The 27,479-nt window shown below is 45.1% G+C and overlaps 3 protein-coding genes across 3 annotated transcripts in view; 2 read left to right on the forward strand and 1 right to left on the reverse strand.

Moving 5' to 3' along the window:
* LOC134435121 (solute carrier family 2, facilitated glucose transporter member 1) overlaps nt 1-13,494 on the forward strand; it is a 31,247-nt gene extending 17,753 nt beyond the window's left edge. Inside the window, exons 3-10 of the mRNA XM_063183953.1 lie at nt 1,745-1,905; nt 4,457-4,697; nt 5,172-5,334; nt 5,508-5,692; nt 7,984-8,088; nt 8,870-8,971; nt 12,422-12,625; nt 13,312-13,494. Coding sequence (XP_063040023.1) covers nt 1,745-1,905; nt 4,457-4,697; nt 5,172-5,334; nt 5,508-5,692; nt 7,984-8,088; nt 8,870-8,971; nt 12,422-12,625; nt 13,312-13,494 — 1,344 coding nt within the window. The remainder of the gene's footprint in view (nt 1-1,744; nt 1,906-4,456; nt 4,698-5,171; nt 5,335-5,507; nt 5,693-7,983; nt 8,089-8,869; nt 8,972-12,421; nt 12,626-13,311) is intronic.
* Nucleotides 13,495-17,431: 3,937 nt separating this feature from the next.
* Nucleotides 17,432-21,541, reverse strand: tmem177 (transmembrane protein 177). The gene is made up of 4 exons (XM_063223951.1): nt 21,517-21,541; nt 20,161-20,374; nt 19,033-19,233; nt 17,432-18,453 (listed from the first exon to the last, which is right to left on the reverse strand). The coding sequence occupies exons 2-4, from the start codon at nt 20,347-20,349 to the stop codon at nt 17,911-17,913; spliced, it is 933 nt and encodes a 310-aa protein (XP_063080021.1). The 5' UTR covers nt 20,350-20,374; nt 21,517-21,541; the 3' UTR covers nt 17,432-17,910.
* Nucleotides 21,542-22,701: 1,160 nt separating this feature from the next.
* LOC134469928 (haptoglobin-like) lies at nt 22,702-27,195 on the forward strand. The gene is made up of 4 exons (XM_063223952.1): nt 22,702-22,937; nt 23,680-23,762; nt 25,615-25,883; nt 26,638-27,195. The coding sequence occupies exons 1-4, from the start codon at nt 22,867-22,869 to the stop codon at nt 27,193-27,195; spliced, it is 981 nt and encodes a 326-aa protein (XP_063080022.1). The 5' UTR covers nt 22,702-22,866.
* The last annotated feature ends 284 nt before the right edge of the window (nt 27,196-27,479 follow it).

The raw sequence follows: 27,479 nt of genomic DNA on the forward strand, positions 1-27,479 counted from the left end.
ATTTTGCCTCTCTCAATACATGGCGGACCGGCCTTGGGTGAAAATGCCCGGCCTGTTTCTTTTGTCACAGTCCAGCCCTGCCCTCCACCCTCCTTCCTCCACCCACCCCCACCCCCACCCCCACCTGCCCTCCACCCTCCTTCCTCCACCCACCCCCACCCCCACCTGCCCTCCACCCTCCTTCCTCCACCCACCCCCACCCCCACCTGCCCTCCACCAGCACCCACCCACCCCCACCTGCCTACAACAACCTCCAACACCATCCCACCCACTGACTCCTCTGAACATCTAGAGCAGTGATTTTCAACCTATGGGCCGGGGCCCACTGGTCGGCCTTGAAATCATTTTCTACAAATTATCATATTTTGGTGTGTGTTGCTATTGATTTATTTGAGTTTTATTCTTTATTGGGTCAGAAGTGGGCCCTGAACATTTGTGACAATTTCGAGTGGGCCCCACGTTGGAAAAGGTTGGGAACCCCTGATCTAGACCAGTGTTTGCCAACCAGGGCTACGTGTACCACTAGGGGTACGCTAACACACCTCAGGGGGTACTTGGAAAAATGTAATACCGGTAATAACAAATATATGGAGTGTAGTCACATTGGGATAGAGGAACAGATATATAGAGCATGAGTGAGAGGGGTACTCATCATATGACAAAATTGCTTAGTGGGTACGCAGGATAAAAAAGGTTGGGAAACACTGAATCTAGTGTAAACTTTGCAGTGCGGTGCCAGTTCTCCCCCCTCGCCCCCCCTTTTTTTGGCCCGTCTCCAATATACATTTTTGTGCTCTCCTTTATGTTATGTTTTGGCATACGGTAGGTGCTGTACTGTAGGCACCGTACGCATGACGAGGGGATCAAGGTGATTTATGGTCGTGTGTGTGTGTGGGCCGCTCCGGAGTGCAGTTAGCACTGTTTAGCTTTTCATCATTAAAATATTTTGGAAACCATCTGCAAGCCATTTTTAATCACCCTCACACACACACTCAGACACACACATGTGCATGTTCATGTTCATACGTGTGTGAGCAGTGAGCACACAGACACACACACACACGCACGCGCGCGCACACACACACAAACACACACACACACACACACGCATGCACGCACGCACACACACACACACACACACCCACACACACACACACACACACACACACACACACACACACACACACACACACACACACACACACACACACACACACACACACACACATACACACATACACACAGCCCTTGGCCTGCTGAGGAGCAGGTATAAAACGCTATGCCTATATCACACTTGCTGAAGTTAACAAGACGATCACAGGGGGAAAATTCAAATTGACCTATTCTTTTTTGCTAACTGGGCATTCAGTCAAAGTGAGGTCTTAAACTGTTTGAAAGGGGTGTTTGTTCATACCACATTTGCAATAGCTTACAAGGTTGCTGAAAGAAATTCAAAATCTGAGCTGCTCTGTTTTTGTTCAATGGAAATGAAGTTAAAAGACACTGAAGAGCAATATACACGTGTGTGTGTGTGTGTGTGTGTGTGTGTGTGTGTGTGTGTGTGTGTGTGTGTGTGTGTGTGTGTGTGTGTGTGCGTGCGTGCGTGCGTGCGTGCGTGCGTGCGTGCGTGCGTGCGTGCGTGCGTGCGTGCGTGCGTGCGTGTGTATGTGCATGCGTGTGCGTTGTTTGTGCATGTGCATGCATCCATTTGAGTTCGCCTGTCTGTTTCTCAATATATACGTAGATCATTGAGGAGTTCTTCAATCACACATGGAGGTCTCGACACAACCAGTCCATGCCGGACCACAGCCTGACGTTCCTGTGGTCGCTCTCCGTCAGCATTAAAGACTTCGGGGCCCTGCTGGGCTCACTAGGGGTCAAGGGGCTGGCCGACTCCTTTGGAAGGTGAGCTAAACAACATTAACCCTTTATAGGGCAAGTGACTATATTTGATCACTTCCGATTACTTGCACAGCACACCTGTCACAAATGCCCCTGCCATGCCTCTCTACACGGGTGCACACCCAAGTGGATAATATCAAATGAATCAGGAGAAATCAGGTTTCAGACAGATAGTGGCATCTTCACATTTGATCAATCAGCAGTGGCCTGGAGCCTGTCAAACTCTTTTTTTCACTCGGGAGCAGAAATGTGTGTCCCCTATAAAGGGTTAAAGGGACACTGTGCAGGAAATGGTCAAAAAAGGTACTGCAACTATACTGTTCATTGAAACCGTGTTGTCTATTGACACATTTGACCTTTTCATGATAGTTTACTAAGTAATAAACTAATATTTTCTAGTATGGCCCATGTACAGTCATTTTTGCAGCTAAATGGCTATTTCTGGAAATTCACAATGGCGGACCATGGAGAAGGTCCCCCTTTTCATGTATGAAAAGTGCAATTTGTCTAGTTATAATGAATACTTAGAATTTGATGGTGGTGGTAAGTATTCATGAAAAAGGTAAGCTTAGTGAATGGGCAGCATGAATTCTGGAAATAAACAACTAAAAATCTCACACAGTGTACCTTTAACTAGAAATACACTAGATAGTGCAGACCTCCGCCAAGGAAGCTGTTTGATAGAACATTTGACTATCTTACACCCTTTCTACCTTGTTTTTGTGGATTTGAAAACTGGAAAGTCAAAATTCACCCTATCCTGCAACAACCGTATCTCACTCATTTCGTGAAGTATTCCCGAAAAAATGTGATTAATTTTCGTGGTGCATTCACGTCATTGCCCGCCTTTCGTAAAGTCTTCACGAAAATAATAGATTAATTTTCACGCTGCCTATTCACTTGAATTGCCCGACTGTTGCCTAGCGACCCACTAGTTTGATGCCCTTTCGGTAGCCTACCGTCACATGGTAATCAAACATTTCAAACAAGCAATTTAGGGTTAGGTTTAGGGTCAAGGTTAGGGTTAAGGTTAGGGTTAAGGTTAGGGTTAGGGTTAGGTTTAGGGTTAAGTAGGGTTAAGGTTAGGGTTAGGTTTAGGTTTAGGTTTAGGTTTAGGTTTAGGGGACATAAGGCGTAAGTACCGAAAGGGCGTCGAATTACTGAGTCCCGAGAGTATCAACAGTGTTCTGTCAGCACCCCCTCCCCGCCCCTGCAGACGTTTGGATAACCATAGCAGCAGTGGGGCAATTCAAGTGAATAGGCAGCTTGAAAATTAATCTATTATTTTCGTGAAGACTTTACGAAAGGCGGGCAATAACGTGAATGCACCACGAAAATTACTCTATTATTTTCGTGAAGACTTTACGAAAGGCGTGAGATAGGGCTCCCTGCAATGGTGAAGAATCTTGTAGCCTCTTACTGCAGATGGGGTCACCGGCGGTCCTATGCACTATTTGCTGAAAATATTCAACTACATCCTAACAACATTGCTATGACATTACAGAGAGGCTTAAGTAACAGATTAAGACATAGCCATTACAATTTTGGTGACAGTAAGGCTATAACATAGGCTCTGCGCTAAGGGGTTAAAAAACTCCTGGATCCTCATCATGATGTGATGGGATGGGATAGTTAGACAAGTTGTCTGTTGCTGATGCAAGTTGTTTTGATAAAAGTGTTATAGTGATAAACAGTCCAGACAAAATCTTATAGTTTCGTTGCTCAGACATATTACTCAAAAAGTTGCCTTTAGGGAACCTATGGCTCGGGAGCCATATGTGGCTCTTTAGGGAACTGCATTGGTCATGGCCGTAGCCAGGAGCTTGAAATAAGGGAGATCAATAACACGTGCGCAGCGCACCAATTTTTTTTAAAGGTGCACAGTGTAGGATGGTGCCCAGAGCATGTTGCAACTGTGCTGGTCATTGAAACTATGCTGTCCTCTTGCAATTTTGGTCTTTTCATGAATATTTGCTGAACTTGTATGACCAAAATACAGTGTGTTTTGCAGCTGAAAATGTCTATATCTAGAAATTCAAAATGACGGACAATGTAGAAGATCCATTTTGTCATGTATGAAAAATATAATTTTCTCTAAAAATTAGGGAGGTCCGGACCTCCCTTACCTCATAGGTGGCTACGGCCATGCATCTGGCTCTTACTAGGGTTGCCAACCGCGTCCCTTGAAATACGGAATCGTCCCGTATTTATAAATAAAAGTATGTGTTCCGTATTGAGCAGAAACAGGACACGGGACGTTAGATGCAATTTCCAGCATTTTAACACATTTTAAGAAATACATTTTCGGGAGGCGGACCCACACACCCCCCGGCCTCCATAATGAAGCTGACAGTTGGCAACCCTATACTTACCTGTTATCAATAAAACTTGACAGTACACTCTAAAATTGTTGAGTTTAATTGAAATACATGCTCTTTATTGTATTTTTTTAATGGTATGGCTGTCAAACATTTTATTTTTAAAAATGTGGCTTTTATGGCTCTCTCCACCAAAAAGGTTCCTCTAACCTCCTCCTCACCCTTTCACCAATCAGACGTAACTCCATCCTGATCGTGAACGCGCTGTCCATCGTGAGTGCGTGCCTGATGTTCTCCAGCAAGAGCCTGGCGTCCTTTGAGGTTCTCATCCTGGGCCGCCTGATCTTCGGTCTGTTCTGCGGGCTGGCCATGAGCCTCAACCCGCTCTACATCCAGGGCGTCTCGCCCACCAACCTGCGAGGGGCCTTCGCCACCCTCAACCAGGTCTCCTTCGCCGCCGGCATCCTGCTGGGCATGGTGGGTGAGACCACACTCCACTATCACCTCCTCTTCTTCTCTCCTCCACAACTTCCTCCTCCACCTCCTCCACAACCTCCATCACCTCTGCCTCCTCCACTACTACCTCCTCTTCCTCCGCCTCCTTCTGCTCCTCTTCCTCCTCCACCTCCTCCTCCTCCTCCTCCCTTTTACTTCTCCAAACCATTCTCCTCCTCCTCCTCCTCCACAAACTCCTCCTTCTATTCTCTCCTCCTCCACAACCTCCTTCTCCTCCTCCACAACCTCCTCCACTACCACCTCCTTCTGCTCCTCTTCCTACTCCACCTCCACAAGCTCCTCCTCCTCTTCCTCCTGCAGGTGATGGGTCTTGAGACTGCGTTGGGTACTGAGGAGAACTGGGCCATCATGCTGTCTTTGTCCCTCCTTCTCTACTAACTCCTCCTCTTCCTCCTCCTCCTCCTCTTCCTCATCCTGTGTGTGTGTGTGTGTCAGGTGGTGGGTCTGGAGACTGCGTTGGGGACGGAGGAGAACTGGGCCATCATGCTGTCTCTGTCCCTGATCCCGGCGGCTCTGCAGTACCTCACGCTGCCCTTCTGCCCCGAGAGCCCCCGATACCTGCTCATCAACCAGGGCCAAGAGCTGCAGGCCGAGAAGGGTACCTACACACACACACACACACACACACACACACACACACACACACACACACACACACACACACACACACACACACACACACACACACACACACACACGCACACACACGCACACATACACACTCACAGCTACGGTAGGAAGTTGATTCCATATAATATCGTCTTGTCTAAGCGCTACAGAGGCTGCGAGGCAACCCTAACGACGTGATCCAGGAGCTTGCGGAGATGAAGGAGGAGGCCACCACGCAGGAGTCGGGCGTCACAATTCGCCAGTTCCTCACCAAGCGCCGCTACAGGCAGCCCATCAGGCTCGTCCTCGTCATCAACCTCGGCAGCCAGCTGTCTGGATTCAATGCAGTGAGTAAATTAGTCCTCTTAAACAACCTCCTCCTCCTCCTCTTCCTCCTCCTCCTCTTCCTCATCTTCCTCCTCCTCCTCTTCCCTCTTCCTCCTCCTCCTTAACAACCTCCTCCTCCTCCTCCTCCTCCTCTCCCCTCGTCATCAACCTGGGCAGCCAGCTGTCTGGATTTAATGCAGTGAGTAAATGACTCCTCCTAAACAGCCTCCTCCTCCTCAAATCAAATTCTAGCACTTGTCAGAGCGTGGTCTTGGTCCGCCAATCCTAGTCGTTTAAACAAGAAAAAACAGACCTAAAAGTAAATTTTGTCGGGGCAATGACGTCACGTTGGCAATCTCTATTGTCTGGCTTCAATGCAGTGAGTTCATTTCTGCCTGCACACTCTCCTCCTCCCATTCTTCTCTCCTCTTATACTGTACAACCTCCTCTTCCGCCAGTCCAGCCCTTGCCTGGTTAACACCAGACCTAATCACAAGGGAGATTAGGTCTGGGGAGCTGCCTATGGTAAATTCCGTAGGGGGCAGAATACTTGGCTATTATGACACATTGCCCTGCTCTCTGATTGGACCATTGACAGTAAATAGAATGGACGCCAAATCAACGCTATTTGCCATTCAACGCTTTGAAGCCAGATTTGGGAACATTCCAACTTACATTCCACCTTAGCAACGCCAAACGCAGGTGCTGATTGGACAACAACAAGACTTCTAACGGTCAATCAAACCATGTTCTGATGCTCATTGGTCAATTTAACTTTTAATATCTCTCTAAAATAAAACATCACCACAAAAAATCACCACCCTGGTAAGTTGGAGAGCAAGGGGACCTACTAGTTGAGCGAAATATGATCCCCCTGGAGTGGCATTTAAGGGAGATACAGGGTTTTATGTCTCTCATAGGAATGAATGGGATTTAGCCATTTTTTGGTCTTTTTGGGTCCAACCTTGGCTCCAACTTGGCTTCAACAATGAAATAGAATTTTGGCCTCCATTCTATTTACTCTCAATGGATAGGACAGAGAAACTGTAAAGGTCGGAATGCTTGGCCATTATGACACAGGGATCATGATCTTGTCCGTTATGAGTCATCCTCACCAGACTGTCTTTCAGATCGAAACGATGGTGTAGAACTAAAGGCTGTATGGTAGTTCCCAGGCTAGTCCAGCCAGGGAAGAAGGCTTAAATCCCACTGGAGAAACGAGCGCAACAGTATAGTTGAACTTAAGAGTGCAGAGTTGGGACTGACTTCTGTTAAGACTGGTGGCAAGTCCTGTTGGTGTGAACATCTCCAGAGCTCTAATGTAGACTTGGAATGTGATGTGGAGCCAGTGAGCCGAAAATCTCAAGTATCATACCCAAATCAAATGGTTGTTTAAGTCAACTAGGCTATATGAACTGAATGAAAACGCTGAAATGACCGTACATCATGTGTTTTTGTTCGCACAGAGCACAAAATTATGGTACAAATAGGCTACCATAATTATGGCACATCTGGCTACACTATGTAATGTAAACTTGTGATGCAGGCTTAGAAATCTCAGAGTTAGAACTCTCAGAACTCTGACTTGTAACTCTTGTCTTGACGTTTAAAATGAATGACTCTGACCTTAGCTGGAACGCTGGACATTACAAGGCTATCCAAGTGCACTCATGTTTGGAGTTCATTCTTGTTTCAGATGATGATATTACTGGCAGCTCCAAAGTTTGCACACTAAATTACACTTGCCATTTACTGTATTTCTTAAGGAGGAAAAACATTCTGGATGTTGTGCACGTGTCCTCCAGTCATGAATCTTAATGCTGCTTCTATGTATCATGGATATTCCCCACAGAGTGTCGTGAAGTCCATCTGAATTACTCTGCCTCAGAGTTTTCAATCATCTTTTCTCCCCATTTTACATTTGTTTTCATTTGTTTTGTTCCAGCTATGAGAATTTTCAATGCTCTTTTTTGAACGTAAAAAAGTTTGTTTTCCTTTCTTGTAGGCTATTGAACTTTTAACTGTTACAGCATTGTGTAGTTATCCTTATTCAGAGTACTGTTTTGAATGCTCTATTATTTTATGTTTTTATCTCATTTTTTTGTTTCGAGGACTTGGGAGGTGATGGAGGGTGGAGTATGGGGGATGGTGTTGGGGGGGCGGAGGGCTTTTGGGTCAGTGTGTCACTGCCCCCCCCTCCCTCGCCCTCCGCAGGCTTTGGGGACCTCAGCGGGGGACGTATGCTGTAGCTTGCTGCTCACTCACGGCTAGAAGGCAGCGTGACTCATGTGTTTTTCTTCTCTCTTTTCAGATTATAAATTATTCAACGAAAATGTTTGCCAAGTCTAATTTTGACGAGGCGAAGTATCTGACGCTGGGGGTCGGGGCTGTCAACGTGGCGTTCACCATCGTGGCGGTGAGTGGAGGGCTGCTGGCAGGCTGACCGGCCAACCGGCACGCAGGCCTGAGTTTTAGAGGGCCTGTACTATGTTAACGTGTGTCTACACTACAGCACAACCAGGGCAAGATTAATGCACAGGCTAGATATGGCTTCAGCCTAGGGCCCCCACCTGCCAGGGGCCCCCTGATTGGTCATAGACAGGGCTATATAGGCTAGACATGGCTGCTGCAGACCCCACCTGCCAGGGGACCCCAACTGCCCAGACCCCCCCTGATCGGTCATAGAAAGGGCTATATAGGCTAGATATGGCTTCAGCCTAGGGCCCCCACCTGCCAGGGGCCCCCTGATTGGTCATAGACAGGGCTATATAGGCTAGACATGGCTGCTGCAGACCCCACCTGCCAGGGGACCCCCTGATTGTTCAAAGGAAGGAAAGAAAAACATCAATTGCAGCATTGTAACAAAACAAAGAATTTAATACATGTGTATGTTGTGCTGAATAGACTTGGCAAATTGTATTAATATTCCTCTCCTTTATTCGGTACACGCGTTATCCTCAGTTCCCGGCTAATCTTATGAGTTGTCTGTAATTTCAATAATCACAGAATTTCCCTTCCGTGGGGGCCTATGGCAAACTGTAGCCTAGGGGCCCTTGGTTATCTTAATCCGGCCCCTGATTACAACACAGCGCAGTGTAGACTCTGTGTAGAGAGCCTTTGGTGTTGTCACTCAAGACAAATCACATCACGCAGCTCTCAACTCATTAGATCTCTCTCTCCTTTTCTTTGGCTGCAAGTTTTTCCTGGTGGAGAGGGCAGGCCGCAGGAGGCTGCTGCTGACCGGCTTCCTGTCTTTAGCGCTCTGCAACATGATGATGACCATCACCGACTCCATACTGGTAAGCAGCCAGCAGCAGTGTGTAGTAGAGGGGGATAGTATAGTCACCCCACATACAGTAAGGGGGTCCCATACCAACTCCATACTGGTAAGCAGCCAGCAACAGTGTGTAGTAGAGGGGAAGAGTATAGTGGGACTCAGTCACCCCACATACAGTAAGGGGGGACCATCACCGACTCCATACTGGTAAGCAGGGGTCAAGTAGCCAGGCCAACACCTTCTGTGTTGCTTCTAGTCAGGCAAAGAGGAATGTAGACATTGTTTCTGATCTCTTGAAAAATCGGGAACTCCACCCACTTTGTCTGAAACCAGTCAACCAGTAGCAAACCTAGGGAGGCGGGTCAACCACGCCATTTGGGAAACATTCATTGTTTTGCTCTGTGCCAGACCAAGTCTCAAAGAGATTTGAAAGTCGATTATAATCAGGTTAGCAAGCAACAGCATTCAAATAGAAGTTAGAGTAAAGTGGGACTCAGTCACTCACCCCACATACAGTAAGGGGCCCTCACACCAACTCCAGCTGTGTTCAAATAGAGGGATATACTGTAGTATAGTGGGACTCAGACTCAGTCACCCACATATGTATAAGGAGGCCCATACAAACTCCATATTGGTATGGAGTCGACTCCATACTGGCATTCAAATAGAGGGGTAAAGTGGGACTCTTTGCTGCGATGCCCCTGCTGGTAAGCAGTGAGCGGTGTTCAAATAGAGGGATAGAGTAAAGTGGGACTCAGTCACCCCACAGTAAGGAAGCCGGGCCCCACACCAACTCCATACTGGTAAGCAGTGAGCTGTGTTTAAATAGTGGGATACAGTATATAGTGAGACTCAGACTCAGTCACCCCACATATGTATAAGGGGCCCCACACCAACTCCATCCTGGTAAGCAGCCAGCAGCAGCATTCAAATAGAGGGGTAGAGTAAAGTGGGACTCAGTCACCCCACATACAGTGAGGGGGCCGGGCCCTTCACCAACTCCATGCTTGTAATCAGCCAATGGAACCTCTCTCTCTCTACTCTCTCTGGTGGGATAGATATAGTGAGATTCAGACGTATAAGGGGGCCCCACACCAACTCCATACAGGTAAGCAGCGAGCAACAGCGTTCAAATAGTGGGATAGAGTAGATAATACTAGATACCATGTATCTTCTCTCTGTTACCCTGTTGTTATGCAGGAAGTACACAGTAATTACTGTACCGTAAAGTAAAGCGTTACCGTCACCGGGGCCCCATATGGAGTCTGATTTCTTCATGTGTCTAAATACTAGGGGTGGCATGGTTCACAAAAGTCACGGTTCAGTCTTTATCACGGTATCAAGGTCACGGAAATGGGTTCTTGTTTTTTTATAATATATTTATATCTTTACAAGTTCCCGGAAAATCCATCACATGTCCTTACTCATACAGTATACGTATATTGACATTGGGTATTAGAAAGAACTGGATCAACTTTAAAAGGGACACTGTGTGAGACTTTTAGTTGCTTATTTCCAGAATTCATGCTGCCCATTCAATAATGTTACCTTTTTCATAAATACTTACCACCACTATCAGATGCTAAGTATTCATTATGACTGGAACATTTTCACTTGTCATACATGAAAAGGGGGATCTTCTCCATGGTCCGCCATTTTGAATTTCTAAAAATAGCAATTTTTAGCTGCAAAAATGACTCTACTTGGACCATACTAGAAAATATTTGTTTATTAAGTAAACTTTCATGTAAAGATCAAATTTGGCAAAAGCAGCCCAGTTTCAATGAGCAGCATAGTTGCAGTGCCTTTTTTGACCATTTCCTGCACAGTGTACCTTTAAATTATTATAACGGCTTAATTTGTTAAGCTCCCGCTGCCACTTAAAAGCACACACATTAACTATAGCCACTGCGGCCCAGTCTCCAGTCAACAGTGAACTGCAAAGTAACTGCCCTGTGTACATGTACAAGGCCATGTGACAATGCAAAAGAGCATCAAATTCACACGCAAAGGTACTTCAAGAGCTGGTGTGACATACTATGGCGTAGGAAAACATGACCTTTCAACCCCACACTTGGGTTCCATGTGACTCGCGTGCCTGGAAGGGTGTTCAAAAAAAGCTGTGAAAGCCCAAGTGGGAAACTCCAACTCCCATTGTCATTGTGACACAGCACACAAGTGTTAACTGCACACAGCGAAATTGCATTTATGCCTCAGCCGTGCAAGGGGGCAGCCCCCAATGGCGCCTGAAAGGGAACAGTGCGGCCACGGGATGGTAACATGCTCAGGTTACCTCAGTCATGGAGGAGGATGGGGGAGAGCACTGGTTAATTACTCTCGAGTTGAACTGGCAACCTTTGAGTTACAAGTCTGACGCCCTAACCGCTTACCCATGGATTGTGGTGACATTATTATTTAAAAAGTCCTTATCCACCCTGTGTTTTTGTCTGGTCTTCACTGTCAGCCTAGGCACAACAACTTTTGGGGCACTTTTCCCCTTTTTCAAAACATCCCAATAACAAATGAGAAAACTACCTTTCAATTGCACTTTTGAGGGATATTGAATTAAACCTCTATCGTCAATGAGCTCTTACGACATCATAACGAGGACACAAGGACAAGGAGAGAATAGGAGTAGATACTGAGTAGGAGCCATTGTTTTTTTCACATTGACCAGAGAATTCCTCCCTTGACATGTCTATGCCTGTGATTTATGTCTTCCTAGTAATGTCCCCAATGACACACCGTACCCGTGTCTTGCCCCATTAGCACATAGTAACATGCCTGTGTTGTCTTGTGTCCAAATTAGCACATGGTGTCAGAAGTGCAGATTCTGCACGTGTTCGTGGTCTATTGTGTCTTCCTAATGTCCTTACTGACGCACCTGTGTCTTGTGTCCCTGTTAGCACATTGTGACATGCCTGTGTCTTATTGTATCCGCCATTAGCACATGTGTTTGTGGTCTATGTCTTTGTATCTGTGTCTTACTGTATGTATCCATTAGCACCTGTGGTTCCCAAAGTTTTTCTTCAGGGACCCATATTTTTACCATTGTAAGCTTTGGTGACCCAAACACGCGAGTGCCCGCACGAGAGACTCTGTTTCCTGCGAAAACTCATTAGTTATCATTTTATTCCTCAATTTGAATTTATAGAATAAGTGTTTGATGTATCACTTACATTTTGTTGCTTCTATGCATTGATTTAAATGCTTTGTCATTTAGTCAACAGGGGCTATATATGGTATTAAAATTAAACACCTTAAAATCAAAAGGGCTTCGCGACCCGCTGCGGATCTTTGGTGACCCATAGGTTTGGTCCCGACCCATAGGTTGGGAACCACTGACTTAGCACCTGTCCTTACTGATGTACCTGTCTATTGTGTCTTCCTAATGTCCTTAATGGCTCACCTGTGTCTTGTGTCTCCATTAGCACTTTGTCACATTCCTGTGTCTTGTTGTGTCCCCCATCAGCACATGGTGCCAGACGTGCGGAGCCTGCACGTGTTTGTGGTGTTCTTCCTCATCTCGGCGTACGAGGTGGGGCCGGGCCCCATTTCCTGGTTTATTGCGGCCGAACTCTTCGACCAATCGGCTCGTCCCATGGCCATGGCTTTCACCAGTATGCTCAACTGGGGCGGCAAGTTCCTGCTGGCACTACTCTTCCCCCCGCTATTCGTAAGTTCCTGCTGGCACTACTCTTCACCCCGCTATTCGTAAGTTCCTGCTGGCACTACTCTTCCCCCCGTTTTTCGTAAGTTGTTGTTTTATGTACTGTATGTACGCGTCTGTGAAGATCCAAGTTAGGTTTTTGAATCTTGAATATGTTTAGGCCTTCATCTAAATCAGTGTTTCTCAAACTCCTCCAGACTGAGGACCACTTTGTCCCCCCAAAAATGTTCAGGGACCACCTGGTAACTGAATTGACAGTTGAGGGGTGCTAATTCAACACTACTCATTTCGATGCAGATCACATACTTTTTATTCACATTTACAAGTCTGTCTTATTGTGTTGAAAATATGACTTCAGCTATGTTTACCTTTGTAATTATGTTACAAATATAGCTTACTACTATCTTGTCTTGGAAAAGCAGAAATCCCCTTGCGGATCACTTGACCTCTGTCGTGGACCACCAGTGGTCCCCGGACCACACTTTGAGAATCACTGATCTAAAGAATGTCACAGACCACCTGCAAAGACAACATTTGTTTTTCCTTTAAACTAATTGTTTCACTCATGAACTCATGAACCTCATATTGATGTTTTTCAATTTGTTGAAGATGAAGATGTGTCTGTTGATGTGTTTTGTAGTTACAAGAAAATGTGATCCCAAATGTTGGTCTCGCCTCTATTGTCCTTCCAGAAACTGCTTGGACCTTACGTGTACCTCATCTTCATGACGATGGCCATCGTGGCCTTCACATACACCTTGTTTCGTCTGCCAGAGACGCGAGGCCGCACGTTCGAAGACATCGCAGCGGAGTTCCGTGGAGCCGAGGGCATACCACTACACAACAAGACCAACTTCCACACCTTCAGCACTTGACTTGGTGCCTGAACACCCGCACAGCTATATGTGAACGTGACATGTGCCAAGCGCCGGATTAACGCACAGGCTAGATGTGGCTGCAGCCTAGGGCCTCCACCAGCCAGGGGTCCCCTGATCAGTCAAAAGTGAAAAAATTTGGAATTGTTATTGATTGTTTTGATTACAGTTGTTAGGCAAGTTATCCTTAATTCCCAGCTCATAATTATGACACTTTCTATGTAAATTTGTTGCAAAATTTGCCTTCTGGGGGGCCCCCACAGCAACCTGTAGCCTAGGGGCACCGGGCCGTCTTAATCTGGCCCTGCATGTGACGTGCGCCACAGTTCATGCACTGCTCTGAGCTTCTGCACAGTCATTGGTCTTGTTGACCTTTGACCTTTGTATGTTGTGCTGGGCAGGTCTCTGGTGACTGGACTTGAATGGTGGCAAAGGTCCTACGTGAATTGTATCTACTGCGGTATCAATAATTGCATCTACGAATGTCCCCTATGAATTGTAATCTAGACTTTGGCCTTTGATTGTTGTGAACTGTATTTTGTTTGTTTGTTTGTTTTTTTACATTTTAACTTAACAGTTAATATTCTCCAGTCTCCCTCCCATGCAGGGTGTTCTGCTGTGCTATACTGTATTGTGTTTGGACTGACCGATTGAATTGCATGGATGGTTATAGGCTATATGGAGACAAGGCAATGCAAGTTTATTTGTATAGCGCATTTCATACACAGGTGCAATTCAATGTGCTTCACAAAAAAATAAAAAATAAACAAAGAAACAATTAGAGTCAAAGAAAATTAAAATATTAAGATAAAACATCAAATAATAAGATTTTTTTTTTTAATCATATAATTTAGTGCTGCTAGGGGAAGGCATCTGAGAACAGCTTCGTCTTGAGTCTAGATTTAAAGCTATCAATAGAGGGTGCATTTTTTACATCATCTGGAAGCTGGTTCCAAAGTTTTGAAGCGTAGGAGTTAAAGGCTGCCTCTCCACTTTGTTCTGACTTTTGGAATTACCAGCAAATTCTTCTCCATTGACCTTGGTGACCTGGTTGGTGCATACCGCTGAAACATATCCAGTAGCTACTAGCTGGGTCCCATCACATTTGATGATTTTAAACACAAGAAGCAATGCCTTGAAATCAATTTTGTAGCTCCAATGCAGCGATCCCAAAACTGGAGTAATGAGTAATGAGTGATCAAACTTCTTTGTTTTTGTAACCCTTGCTGCCGCATTTTGGATTAGTTGAAGCTGTTTGATGATCTTTTTGGGAGGCCGGTAAAAAGGCTATTGCAGTAATAAACCCTACTAGAAAAAAATGGTAAAGGTATCTATTAGCTTCTCCAGACCATGTTTTGATAACGCCTAAGTTTAGACATGTTTTTGAGGCGGTAACATGAATATGGAGGAGGCCCTGCCGTGGCCAACCGATAGGGCACTCGTCTGCCATGCGGCTGACCCGGGTTCAATTCCCAGCCCGGGTCCTTTGCCAACCCTTCCCCGTCTCTCTCCCCATTCGCTTCCTCTCATACTGTCCTGTCCATAATAAAGTCTAAAAAAAACCAAAAACTATCTTTTAAAAAAGACATGTTTTTAAGGTGGTAAAATGAGTATGGAGGAATATGAAGGAAAGACTGAGCAGCCAGCGAGCACCTAGAGGTATTACTGGCCTGTGAATTCTGGCATACCTCTGGCCTGTGTACATTTGAAACATTGATGTGAATCTTCCCCTTTGCTTCAATGACTTGATTTCAGACTGAATGCCACAGAGTATCTGAAGAAAATGCCATCTTCAGAAGCAGGAGACTTGTGCTGGCAATGTTTTTGGTGCTTGTAATGTAGTATGTATGTATTTTATTTAAATGTAAATGTATTCAGAACATACCAGTAAAATAATAAATCTAGTACCATATATGAACGTTAACTTCCATTTTTGTGTAAATGTCCATGCAATACCTTGTACTGTGTTAAGACCTTGTTGCTAATGTAAGCCACCCAACAGAACCAAAAAACGTAATGAAGTTATAAAAACAAGGGTGGGTCGCCTCGTGTGTACTCTGATGCCTGTGGTCTATAACAAGGTAAACTAATTACTGGAACAGAAAAGAAGGGAGTGGGGGTGGGAGGCGGGGGATTTCTTGTTAACAACGAACATCCATTAAAACTGGGCAAACACAAACACACACGCTCAACTGTGGAAAAATTACACAGACGGAGACAAGCCGCCGAAATGTTTACTGCACAATTAAACAGAGCTGTAAAACTGATCAGGGTCTCTCAGCAGTCTCTCATGGGCCTATAATGAGACCCTGTTGGATCTGTCATCTACCTAGCCTACCTTTCGTGAGGGTCTGGGAGCGGTGCGTGCGTGCTGTGCTGGAGAAATGCATGCTTGTTAGGCGTAATTACACTCTTAAGTTGAGTACAATGTCGCGGCGCTACTTTAATATGCTTGATGAAACTTGCCAGTTAAAACAAATTTGTCAAAAATAGAACATTTAATGGCTCCTGACATATTGAATCAGTCAGTGGTTTCTATTTATATAAGCAGATATGGGTTTTCTTAGACTGTGCGAGGTCAAAAATACTACCAAGACCCCTGCTGTTCTCGTACCAAGGGGTTTGATGTCTCTGTACAACTCCATTAGGTTTGCCATGGTATTTAATTACAGGTGACAAAACAAAAGTTGACAAACAGTGCCATCTAGCTGGAAAAGGCAACTATGACCAATTCTTACCCAAACCATTGCAGTAGTAATAAACGTACCAGTAATAACTCAATAATAATAATCATAATAATAATAATAATTTTAATAATAATAATAATAAAATCATCATAATAATACATACATACATACATATGTATATGTAAACCGAACACATAGCAGGGAAAAATGTTTCAGCTCTCCTCCATGCCCTAAATATGATGAAAATCTGACTGCCTCAGGGATAAGGAATGGGAAATACTGTAGTGGCCAGGCTGAAACTGCTGATGTAGCCATTATTATGCATGGTAAAATCATGACACTTGGGCGGGACACAGGAGTTGGGCAGAGCTTAAACGCTGTGCTTTCTGCAGGGTATATACACAAATCTTGAATTCAAATTTACGACCATTTAATACCCCTTTTCACTACCTTTAGACTTTTTTAACAACCATCACGACACTCCGATGCAAGTATTAACAAGACATCATTTGTAATCTACCTCCTTAGCATTACAATACATTTTCGTTTTTTGCAAAAAAGATGACCGAAAGGGAGCAGTGCGGGTACAGTTGCGCGAATCACTGCTTTGTGAAAAGATTTTTTGATCAAAATGGTAACACTAAAAAATACCACATTTTTCAAAAAATAATACCTTTTGAGGAAATGTACAACTTTTAAGGTCATTAAATGTTGGCTTTTGAATTTATCACCTTTTAATACTTTTTAAAACCCTGCATACACCCTGTTCTGACATCGGGTGAAAAAAAAACATTTCCCTTCCAAATTGAAGGATGATCGAAGCTGCTTTGAATATGTCCTAAGTCCCAGCTTTTAGTAACACTGCAGTCATTTCTTAAGAAGGAATGTTGAGAATTCTCTGTTCTGTCTCAAGAACATAGTGAATACACAAAGTAACGTCCCTGTGCAGTGTGCACAACCACTGTCCAGGTGCTGGTGATGTGCAGTAAGAGTAATCATAGTGAATACAGTTGCAGTAGGCTGAATAACTTTTATTGTTCATGATGGGGAGTTACCAAAACACATTTGCTGATACAGCAGAGACCCAAATAAACATCAAACACATGTGGGCTTTCGACGTGGTACATTTTATACAGCAGAATATGTCTGAAATAAAATGCCAGGGGGGGCCAACCCTGGGTTAAGAGAGTAAAAACCTTGTCACTCACATCTTTCATCAAGCCAACTCTGGATAAGACGAGGGGCAGCCTTGGCGTGGTGGCTAAGGAGATAGGCCTTAGATCAGAGGGTTGCCTTTCACTGAGATGCCCTTGAGCAAGGCACCTAACCCCACATTGCCCCAGGGACTGTAACCAATACCCTGCCCATGCCTGCACTAAAACAACTGTAAGTCGCATTGGATAAAAGTGTCAAATGCTCCGCAAAGCTTTCGGAAAATGTGGCATTTTTTTAAACTTCTTGAACCCAGGATTGACACTTGGAATATTATATAAAAACTGACTTTTTTCCAGCAGCATTCCCATTTTCTATGCTAGTATCATCAATGTAGACTTGTCCATGTCCCAACTAAAAAAATCTGGTGCTCGAGCTTGTACAAACAGCTGTGAACAAATTGCATGACAAAGTCATGGTGAAAAACAAAATAATAAATAATAAAGCATTTGATGCACTGTGATGATTGAGGCAAGTGTCTCTTTCACATGTGTCAAATTTGGGTCAAATGTCTCTTTCACATTTTCTGTTCTTTTAAAAGAGTGGCGATGCCCTCTCTGCGCGCCGTGTAGGGCGCGTGCTTGAGACTGAACGCGTTGGCAGGGAAGAGGTTGCCGCTGGGCGCGTACATCTCCTCGCCCTTCCGCCCCATCAGCGACCGCAGCGTCTTGTTCCGCGTGATGATCTTGTCGTAGAACTCCAGTCCTCCCTTGGCGTACTCCGGCGAGAGGCTGGCGGCGCGCCGGTCCGAGCGGTAGTCCACCCATTGGCTGATCTCGTCCGCGGCCAGGAAGTAGAAGGCGGCGCCCAGGCCCAGCATGACCGCGTTCACGGCGCCGCGGGCCAGTATGGAGCCCGTGTACAGGCCGAAGACCTGCTTGAGCACCACGCTGTTGACGAAGATGCCGGCCAGGCAGGCGGGCGCCACGGCGGCGTGGAGCACCGGCCCCGCCCCCTCCAGGCGCACCACCTCGCGCGCGATGGCGAACTTCTTGGCCTCCGGCGAGAAGACCAGCGCGTCCTTCAGCACGATGCCGATCTCACTGTCCCACTCCACCTCCTTAGATAGATAGATAGATAGATAGACAGATAGATAGATAGATAGATGAGACCATGTTTTATGACCAATTTTGACAGAAAAGTAAGATATTTCGAAGAGAGTATTATTTTTTTCCTATGACTATACTATAGATAGATAGATAGATAGATAGATAGATAGATAGATAGATAGATAGATAGATAGATAGATAGATAGATAGATAGATAGATAGATACACTTTTACTGTCCCCAAGGGGAAATTCGTTCTCACCACACAGGAGTGCAGTCAGCGCAAGAGCAGCCACTATGAGAACAGCTGTTTGTCAACCCACCTGTACATTACATGCACAATACAGTAAGACAAGCGCCTATGGGAACAGCTGCTTGTCACTGTCAACCCACCTGTACATTACATGCACAATACAGTAAGACAAGCGCCTATGAGAACAGCTGTTTGTCAATGTCAACCCACCTGTACCTTACATGCACAATAGAGTAAGAGCAGCGCCTATAAGAACAGCTGTTTGTCAACCCACCTGTACCTTACATGCACAATAGAGTAAGAGCAGCGCCTATAAGAACAGCTGTTCGTCAACCCACCTTGCCGTTGATGAGGATGGTGCGGTTGGTGATGCCGCCCAGGTCGTCGGCCGAGCTGTTGAAGTTGGCGGGGATGCCCACATGGGCGCCCGCGGGCAGCCAGGGGACGCCGGCGCCGATCGGGGCGAATCCGAAGGAGGCGAAGGCGGTGTAGTTGTCCGAGGAGCCCACAGTGCAATCCTTCAACACCGCCTGGAACACCTGCAACACACATCGCACACAATACATTTGTTGGCTCAGCTGTAGAGGAGAAACCAGAAGGTTGCTGGTTCGAAACCCCATCTGCCTGACCCCATTGAAGTGTCATTGAGCAAGATACACAACCCCAAATTGAGTGAATGTGAGAAATACAATGTAAAGTGCTCTGAGTGCTTGAAGTAGTGAAAAGGCGTTATATGGATGCAGTCCATTTACAAGAGGTTACCATTTTTACAGCCAAGCATTATTATCTTAAAGAAAATTTCAGAACAAAGGATTAAAACAATGTCAATGACTCATAATTGATGACAACTTTAAACTGTGTAGTATCTTTAAATCTTTCTGTCAAGGCAGGTTAGAAAAGAAAACAGACCTTGAACGGTTTGCTAAATGTTATACATTATAAAACTAGAAATGCACTCAGAGAGCGCAGACCTCTGCCAAGGAAGATGTTTGATAGAATATTTGACAATGTTACACCCTATTTTCATTTTAAGTCTTTCTGTCTTCTTTTTGTGGTGTTAGAAACTGAAATGTTTCACCCTGTGCTGCAATTAAATTTGCAGTCACTAGGGGCGTGGAGACTCCTCGGCTAGCAATGGTGAAGAATTGTTAAAAAGGTGCTGGTTCCCTGGTCACCAGCAGAATTTTATCACTTTTTCCTTTGGTAATTTCCAACAACTCCACAAAATGTTATCAAAATCCATTCATAGTTTCTGAGTTATCCTGCTGACAGACAGACAGACAAACCAATGCGACCGACAACATCACCTCCTTGGCGGAGGTAATGTGTTTTGCACTAATCAGTCACCTCCTACAGCTTCTCCGAGAGGCTGGCGGGTTTGCCTTTGAGTGGTATTTAATGAACTTTTCATAATGGTTATAAAATGTGTTTGGTTATAAAATGTGTGTGTTGCACTAATCTGTCACCTCCTCCAGTTTCTCCGAGAGGCTGGCGGGCTCGCCTTTGCTCCAGGCCTGGTACAGCTTCCTGTAGGTGCCGTTGGGGAAGGCATGGTAGAAGATGTTGGCCGCGAAGACCCCGCCGCAGCCGACCAGCAGCACGGGCGTGCGGTACTTCTGCACGTATGCAGAGATCTTCAGGAGTGAGGAGAACATCTGGTGGCCCTGTGTGGAGGCTTTGCTGTGGAGGAAAACAGGAAAAAAAACATGGTCAGGTTAAAGACAATGAAGTGCAGGTTAGTGTAGCCTCTTAATGCAGATGGCAGCATCCATGGGCCCACTCACATTTTGCGGAAAACAGTCAACTAGATTAGTGTTTCTCAACGGGGGTGGTACCACCCCCCAGAGGGCGTTGCGGAGCTCTAGGGGGACATTGAGAAGAATACAGCTAAGAGGGGATGGTGCTTAGTTGCCATAGGGGTGCATTAGTCCATTTAATTTTTTAATACGAAGGGGGCGTTGTCAGGTTTATGGTGGAGTCAAGGGGGCGTTGGGAGGCTTGTGATGAGGTCAAGGGGGCGTTTGTTCAAAAAAGGTTGAGAACCACTGAACTAGACCATCATAACATTGCTATGACAATGCATGGAGTCTTAGATTAACAATTAGTCATTACTTTTTTGGTAACAATAAGGTTATAGCAGAGGCACAGCGTTAAGGAGTTACGCTGGCTATGTGTACAGACAACACACAACGATCCACAAACACAATCAAGAGCAGGTTATCTGCTTGGCAAAACAGTACAACACAAACAGTACAACAACAGATGATTGAATTAGTGCTGTTTTTTTGTCCTCGTAAAGCATCATAATGTGAATGTGACTATGAGCTATTGGCTTGGACCATACTTTCATAACACCAAGCCGCTTGGTGTTATGAAAGTAGATGGAGAATCATCGCTCGTACAGCATGTCCTGTCAGCTGCTGCTGTTGAAGGTCGATTAAACGACACATAACTTGGCAGTACCCGCAATGCATAGTATACTACACGAGCAGACAGCTGCTGTCATTCATCAGGGATAATCATCAATGATCGTGGTGAAAATAATCTCTCTTGTGAAGTATATGCTCACAGTTTTCTATCGGGTTCATGAAGTGCCTAGTTCAACCTTAGTTACATGACGCTAGCTGCTTGACCTGTAATTTCATGCCAAATTCTTCTTATATCTCAAGCAAATGTATCGCAGCTCAAAAGCACTTTCCACGTCACCCGTATAAAAGTACTCTTGTGTTCAGAGTGATCACACTATACGTGGAGTAATATAGTGTTCTTACAAGATACAAATGAACACTACATTTACCGCACAACATTTATGAAACACTTACCAAACCTCATGCCAGAGTTTACTTCCGGTTGCGTGAAGTCTGCAAATATAAACACTCGCGTGAAGTCAGTGACAAAAGCCTGTTTGTGTCACGTTAAAAGCCACAGTCAAACTGCGCAAACTCATTTTTGCCACTGTGACTACTTATCCAATAATTACACAAGTATCTCGCTGTCCCTAACTATTCAAGTCTTCTTGTAGACAATTTGTTGCTGGTGTATGAAATTCAAACTGGCATAGGCCTATCAAATAGTCTACCAGGCAGAGCAAGGTTATTTCGATAGGCCTATTTTCTGGCTCTAGTTTAAGGGTGCTGATTAAACGTGTGCACTTTCGTTATGCTCTGTTGTTCACAGTAATTGTCTTGTAATCTAGCCTACTACTAGGGGTGTAAATCACAGCCTTCATGACGATACGATACGGTATTAATACCGGTACCGATACTTCCGATACATCGGTACATTTCGATTTTATTTACATCCCTAGCCTACTACATGTGTTTGGTGAGATAGTCCGCAGCACACTGTTTGTCAGACCACCAGAAGGGGGCAATGAAACACTTTTCTTAAAGTATGATTCTAACATGCTGCTTTTCCGAATCAGATTGGTCTACATTTGTTCAAAACATGTAGTGGTGCACGCGGGAACAAACACTTAATCTAGCACCCTACACAGGCCTAATCACTCATGTGTGTAACCTAAACCCTGTTGCTTTGTGTGTGTGTGTGTGTGTGTGTGTGTGTGTGCGCGCGCGCGCACGTGTGTGTCCGTGCATGTACGTGCGCGAGCGAGCGAACGTACGCATTTGTGTGTCATGCGCGTGTGTGTAGGCCTATGTATGTGTATGTGTGTGTGTGTGTGTGTGTGTGTGTGTGTGTGTGTGTGTGTGTGTGTGTGTGTGTGTGTGTGTGTGTGTGTGTGTCAAGCCCTCAGAGCTGGCCTATCTGACTGTTGCCCACTTGCACAGGAATGGCAAACAGAGCAAGGCAACACTGACGATAGTGTGCAAATATTTGAATCAGTGAGTAGCCTACTCTTGTGCAATGTGGGACACTCATAGTATTGCTGTACTCTTCACTTCACTTACTGACAGTTGACCCTTTTGCAAATTCAACTTCCCCTACTCTCACTCTGTCTCAACTCAAGACCCCGTCCTGTTGCGTAATAATTAGGCCTATGTCCGCCAGTTATCATAGCTCTGAAGCTGACCTGATCTTGCAAAATGTCCTGAATGACAACACTCGGATTTTCCTGATGTCTTGTTTTTGTTTTCTTTATTCACCGATTCCTGTCAGTGGTGGGGTGATTGAGCCACTGTCGCTTGATATAAATAGCTGTGCTCACTGCTTAAATGACAGAAGAACAGCTGGAACCAGACTCACAGATACACTTCGAGCACTTCAAGATCTTCAAACCCATGTGGTAAGGACATTTCCTGAATATCTTGGCTATACAATTGCACTTGACATTGGTTCATTTTTAGCCTCACCAAAAATTGTTAACTGACTGAATGCATGAAATCAGACATGACAGGGGACACATGACAAAAGTGAAGTTATGGGTTTTATCAGCAATAGCTATGTGTTTTCACATTTAAGGTCATCATATGGAGGTCAAGGCAGGTTTGCGAATACTTTTGGTAATAGTGTATGATTACTATCAAGTAGCCTATTTCCTTTTGTAACCAGTTATTTACAAAGGAGTGTATTCAGAGGGAATGTTTTGTGTACAATCTGTCTGCCTCCATAGGTTAAAACGTTGTCAGCTAAGTGTAATGTAATGTAATGTAATCTGTGTGCCTCCATAGGTCCTCCCTGATAGCAGTGTAATGTAATGTAATGTAATGTAATGTAATGTAATGTAATCTGTGTGCCTCCATAGGTCCTCCCTGATAGCAGTGTAATGTAATGTAATGTAATGTAATGTAATGTAATGTAATGTAATGTGTCTGCCTCCATAGGTCCTCCCTGATAGCAGTGTAATGTAATGTAATGTAATGTAATGTAATGTGTCTGCCTCCATAGGTCCTCCCTGATAGCAGTGTAATGTAATGTAATGTAATGTAATGTAATGTGTCTGCCTCCAGGTCCTAAGTGTAATGTAATGTAATGTAATGTAATGTAATGTAATGTAGTGTAGTGTAGTGTAATGTGTCTGCCTCTAGGTCCTCCATGATAGCAGTGGTGGCCCTGGTGGCCTGGAGCCCTCATGGGGCCACAGCAGTGTCACTCAGAGAGCCCCGCCCAGGTACTGTACAGCCAATCAGACCCAAACATCTGGTACTGCACTGTACAGCCAATCAGACCCAAACATCTGGTACTGTACAGCCAATCAGACCCAAACATCTGGGACTATACAGCCAATCAGACCCAACATCTGGTACTGTGTACAGCCAATCAGACCCAAACATCTGGGACTGTACAGCCAATCAGACCCAAACATCTGGGCCATATACTGTACTTATGCCGTGTGCTTTTGTCTTTCTGTGCTCTGTGAACATAAATTAAGTCAGAGTGTAAGGTGGAAGGTGTGTGTGTGTGTGTGTGTGTGTGTGTGTGTGAGTGTGTGTGTGTGTGTGTGTGTGTGTGTGTGTGTGTGTGTGTGTGTGTGTGTGTGTGTGTGTGTGTGTGTGTGTGAATGTTATTACTGTACCTCTGCTAAGGAGGTTATGTTTTCGGTCCCGTTGGTTTCTCTGTCTGTCTGTTTGTTTGTCAGCAGGAACAAAAAATAATGAACGGATTTCCCTCACTTCAATTATAGCAAAAAATGCAAATATATAAAAAGTAACAGTAAAAACAGTGTGTATTTATTTTACAAAACTGCAAATAAATGATAAGTAAAATGTCAGGCCCGCCATCAGGGTGTAACGAATGGTTAAATTGTCCAAGGCAGACATTGGCCCCAGAATTGGATCGCTATTTCATTGATGAAACTTGGTGGAGTTGTTGGAAATGACCCAAGGAACAAGTAATTACATTCTGGTGGTGATCTGGATTATAAACTGGAACCAGGACTTTTCAAAAGATTCTTCACCATTGCTAGAGTACAAATCTAGATGCCCCTAGTGACCGCAAACTGCGGTACACACGAATGTTGACATTCCAGTTTTGAGCCTTTAATCACAGTGGGTTTACATACAGTACAGTGTCCTATCTCGCCCTCCAACCCGTGCCGGCACTTCACCTAGGGATCTCTGTCGAGACAGTAGTGCCCATAAGGCTGGCGCTAATTACTGACAATTGTCCTCGCTGTCAGCTGAAACTTGACAATATTACTGTAAGTTCTGAGAAACCAATGTGGATTTAAATTAAATGTACAATAACCTGGGAGTTATGTCCTTCTGATTTCTTACAGCTTTGGCATTTATGAGTCAGGCTCCGCTAGCATCTTGCTAACAAAATTGCTTTACAGCCGTCGTGATCACAGCAATGCAGGCGGTCGACCAATCCAAACGCAGTGTGTGAAGCCACTCGTGATTTCATATTGACAATAAAGACGAATTTTACAAAGATCCACCTAGTTTAAACATTCAAACTAAGTGCTGTTTGAAAGGATAATTTATCCTGCTTTTGGGAAGAATAAAATGAAACGATGATACCAATTCTCTCCCAAAGCAATGGCAGCATCGTGGTTGAGCTCCATGGGACCCCATTCATTCTAACAGCCTCTGCGCTCCTTGGCGCTCCTCTGCGCTGTCTGGATGGCGCCACTTAGTGGACAGTACCACCCGGAAAAAGTTGCGAGATTCCTCTCTCGTATTTCCCATAGAGCCTCTCTGCTTTAATCGTGACAGGACAGTGAGATAGACAGGAAGCAAGTGGGGAGAGAGAGAGAGACGGGGAAGGGAAGGGACGGCAAAGGACCCGGGCCGGAATCGAACCCGGGCTGCCGGTGTAGCACTGCAGTGCCCTACCACTTGAGCTACAGCCGGGCCATTATTATTATTATTATTATTATTATTATTATTATTATTATTATTATTATTATTATTATTATTATTTCCTGTGTACTTTGTATCTGCAAGTGATGTACAGTACTGTATGCTCTGATTATGTAATATATAAAAGTGTTTGCTAAATGTAATGTAATACTTCCACAGGAAAACGAGGTCCTCCTCCCCCACCGCCACCCAAACCCAAGCCCAGCGGTCCGTCGCGGACGGTGCCGTGGCAGGTGATGGTGTATCTTGACGAGGGCGACTTCTTTGGTGTCTACGGAGGCGGGGCTCTGCTGTCCGACCGCTGGGTGGTGACGTCAGGGAGGAATCTGTTGATGGAGCACAGCAAGAAGACGCCGGTGCCCAAGGTCTACGTGGGCGTGGCCAAATTCGAGGACGCATGGCCCTCCAAAGAGGTGCCAGTCGAAAAGGTGTGCATGAGAGGAATCTTACAATTTGGATGCAACTTTTGTTTTTGTTTTTTAAGCAGGTTGAGGCTTTCAAGTCAAGTCGGTTTTATTGTCAATTTCTTTACATGCGCTGGTCATACAAAGAATTGAAATTACGTTTCTTACTTTCCCATGCAGACAGACTCTAGACTCTAGGTGTGGACACAGACAATTAGACATTGACAGTATACAAACGTACATACATTACACCTACATTTTCCAACCTCTAATCATGTTTTAGTCCCTTATTATGATGTAGAATGTCAAAACAGAATTCTATTCTATTATTTTCTATTATATTCTGTTCTATTCCAAAGTCATCATTAATAATATGTTTATTGTGATCAGATTTGTGTCTTTTGAAATATCTTGCTCTGTCAGACAGGGTGATGAGAAAAAGCCTACAGCTTTTCAAAACACATTGTTGTGACCTTCAGTGAAGTCAGGGCTGGACTGACCATAGGGCAAACAGGTCAACCTTTCATGTTGTGGTATTAGTCCTCATGCCGACCTCTCAGTCAGATTTAAATATTCATTTTGGCTGTTGTGGTCAAAATAACTCATTTTAGATGACTAAAAATGTTTACTCGTGCTTTGTTGTATCTCTCAATGCCTGATGAACTGGGGCTTGGCTGAAAATGCCCGGACTTATTTTTTCGGCTCAGTCCATCTCTGAGTGAAGTCATGATGTGATTATCAATTCACCAATGGCCACGTCTGTTCTCTTTGCCAACAGGTGTTTGTGCACCCTGGGTTCCAAAACTCATCCAAATGGGCCAATGACGTCGCGCTGATCAAGCTGAGCGCGCCGGTGGCCTTCAACCAGACGGTGATGCCCATCCCTCTCCCCGAGCAAGGCGATGAGGAGGAGGAGACGCCAGGGGTCGCGGCCATCTTTGGCGCCTGGGACCAGGGCATCATTCACGAGCTTCCCAGCGCCATCAAGCACCTCAAGCTGCCCGTCGTGTCGCGCAAGGAGTGCCGCGCCAGCTTCACGAAGCCTTCCGATCCCGTCATAGACGACACCAAGTTCTGCACGGGCCCTAGCGAGCACTTCATGAACACGTGCTTTAACGACGCGGGCAGCGCCATGGTGTTCCAGAACGCTAAGACCAACAGGGTTTACATCGGCGGTGTGGTCTCCAACAACATGGCGTGCGCCATAAGACGACATGCCGTCAGCACCAAGATCTCGGCCTACCTGCCGTGGATACGAGACACCATGAGGGAAGACCAGGAGGTGGCGGTCCAGAGGGCAGCTCTGGTGGCTGACCTGTACTCTGGCAAGATCTAGTTTGGGCAGTCGTAGCCTAATGGTTAGGGAGATAGTTCTAAGATCAGAGGGTTTCAGGTTCGAATACCACCTTACCTCTCCCTACATCTCCAGCCATGGCGTAGCCTCTTACTGCAGATGGGTTTGCCGGCGACCCTGTTAACTATTTGCTGAAAATACTCAACTACACCATAAAAACATTCCTATGGCAGTACAGAGAGCTGTAAGTAGACATAGCCATTACAATTTTGGCGACTGTAAGGTTATAACATAGGCACTGCGCTAAGGGGTTAAGTGCCCTTGAG

Source organism: Engraulis encrasicolus, chromosome 19, assembly GCF_034702125.1.
Source record: "Engraulis encrasicolus isolate BLACKSEA-1 chromosome 19, IST_EnEncr_1.0, whole genome shotgun sequence".
NCBI classification, from domain to species: Eukaryota; Metazoa; Chordata; class Actinopteri; order Clupeiformes; family Engraulidae; genus Engraulis; species Engraulis encrasicolus.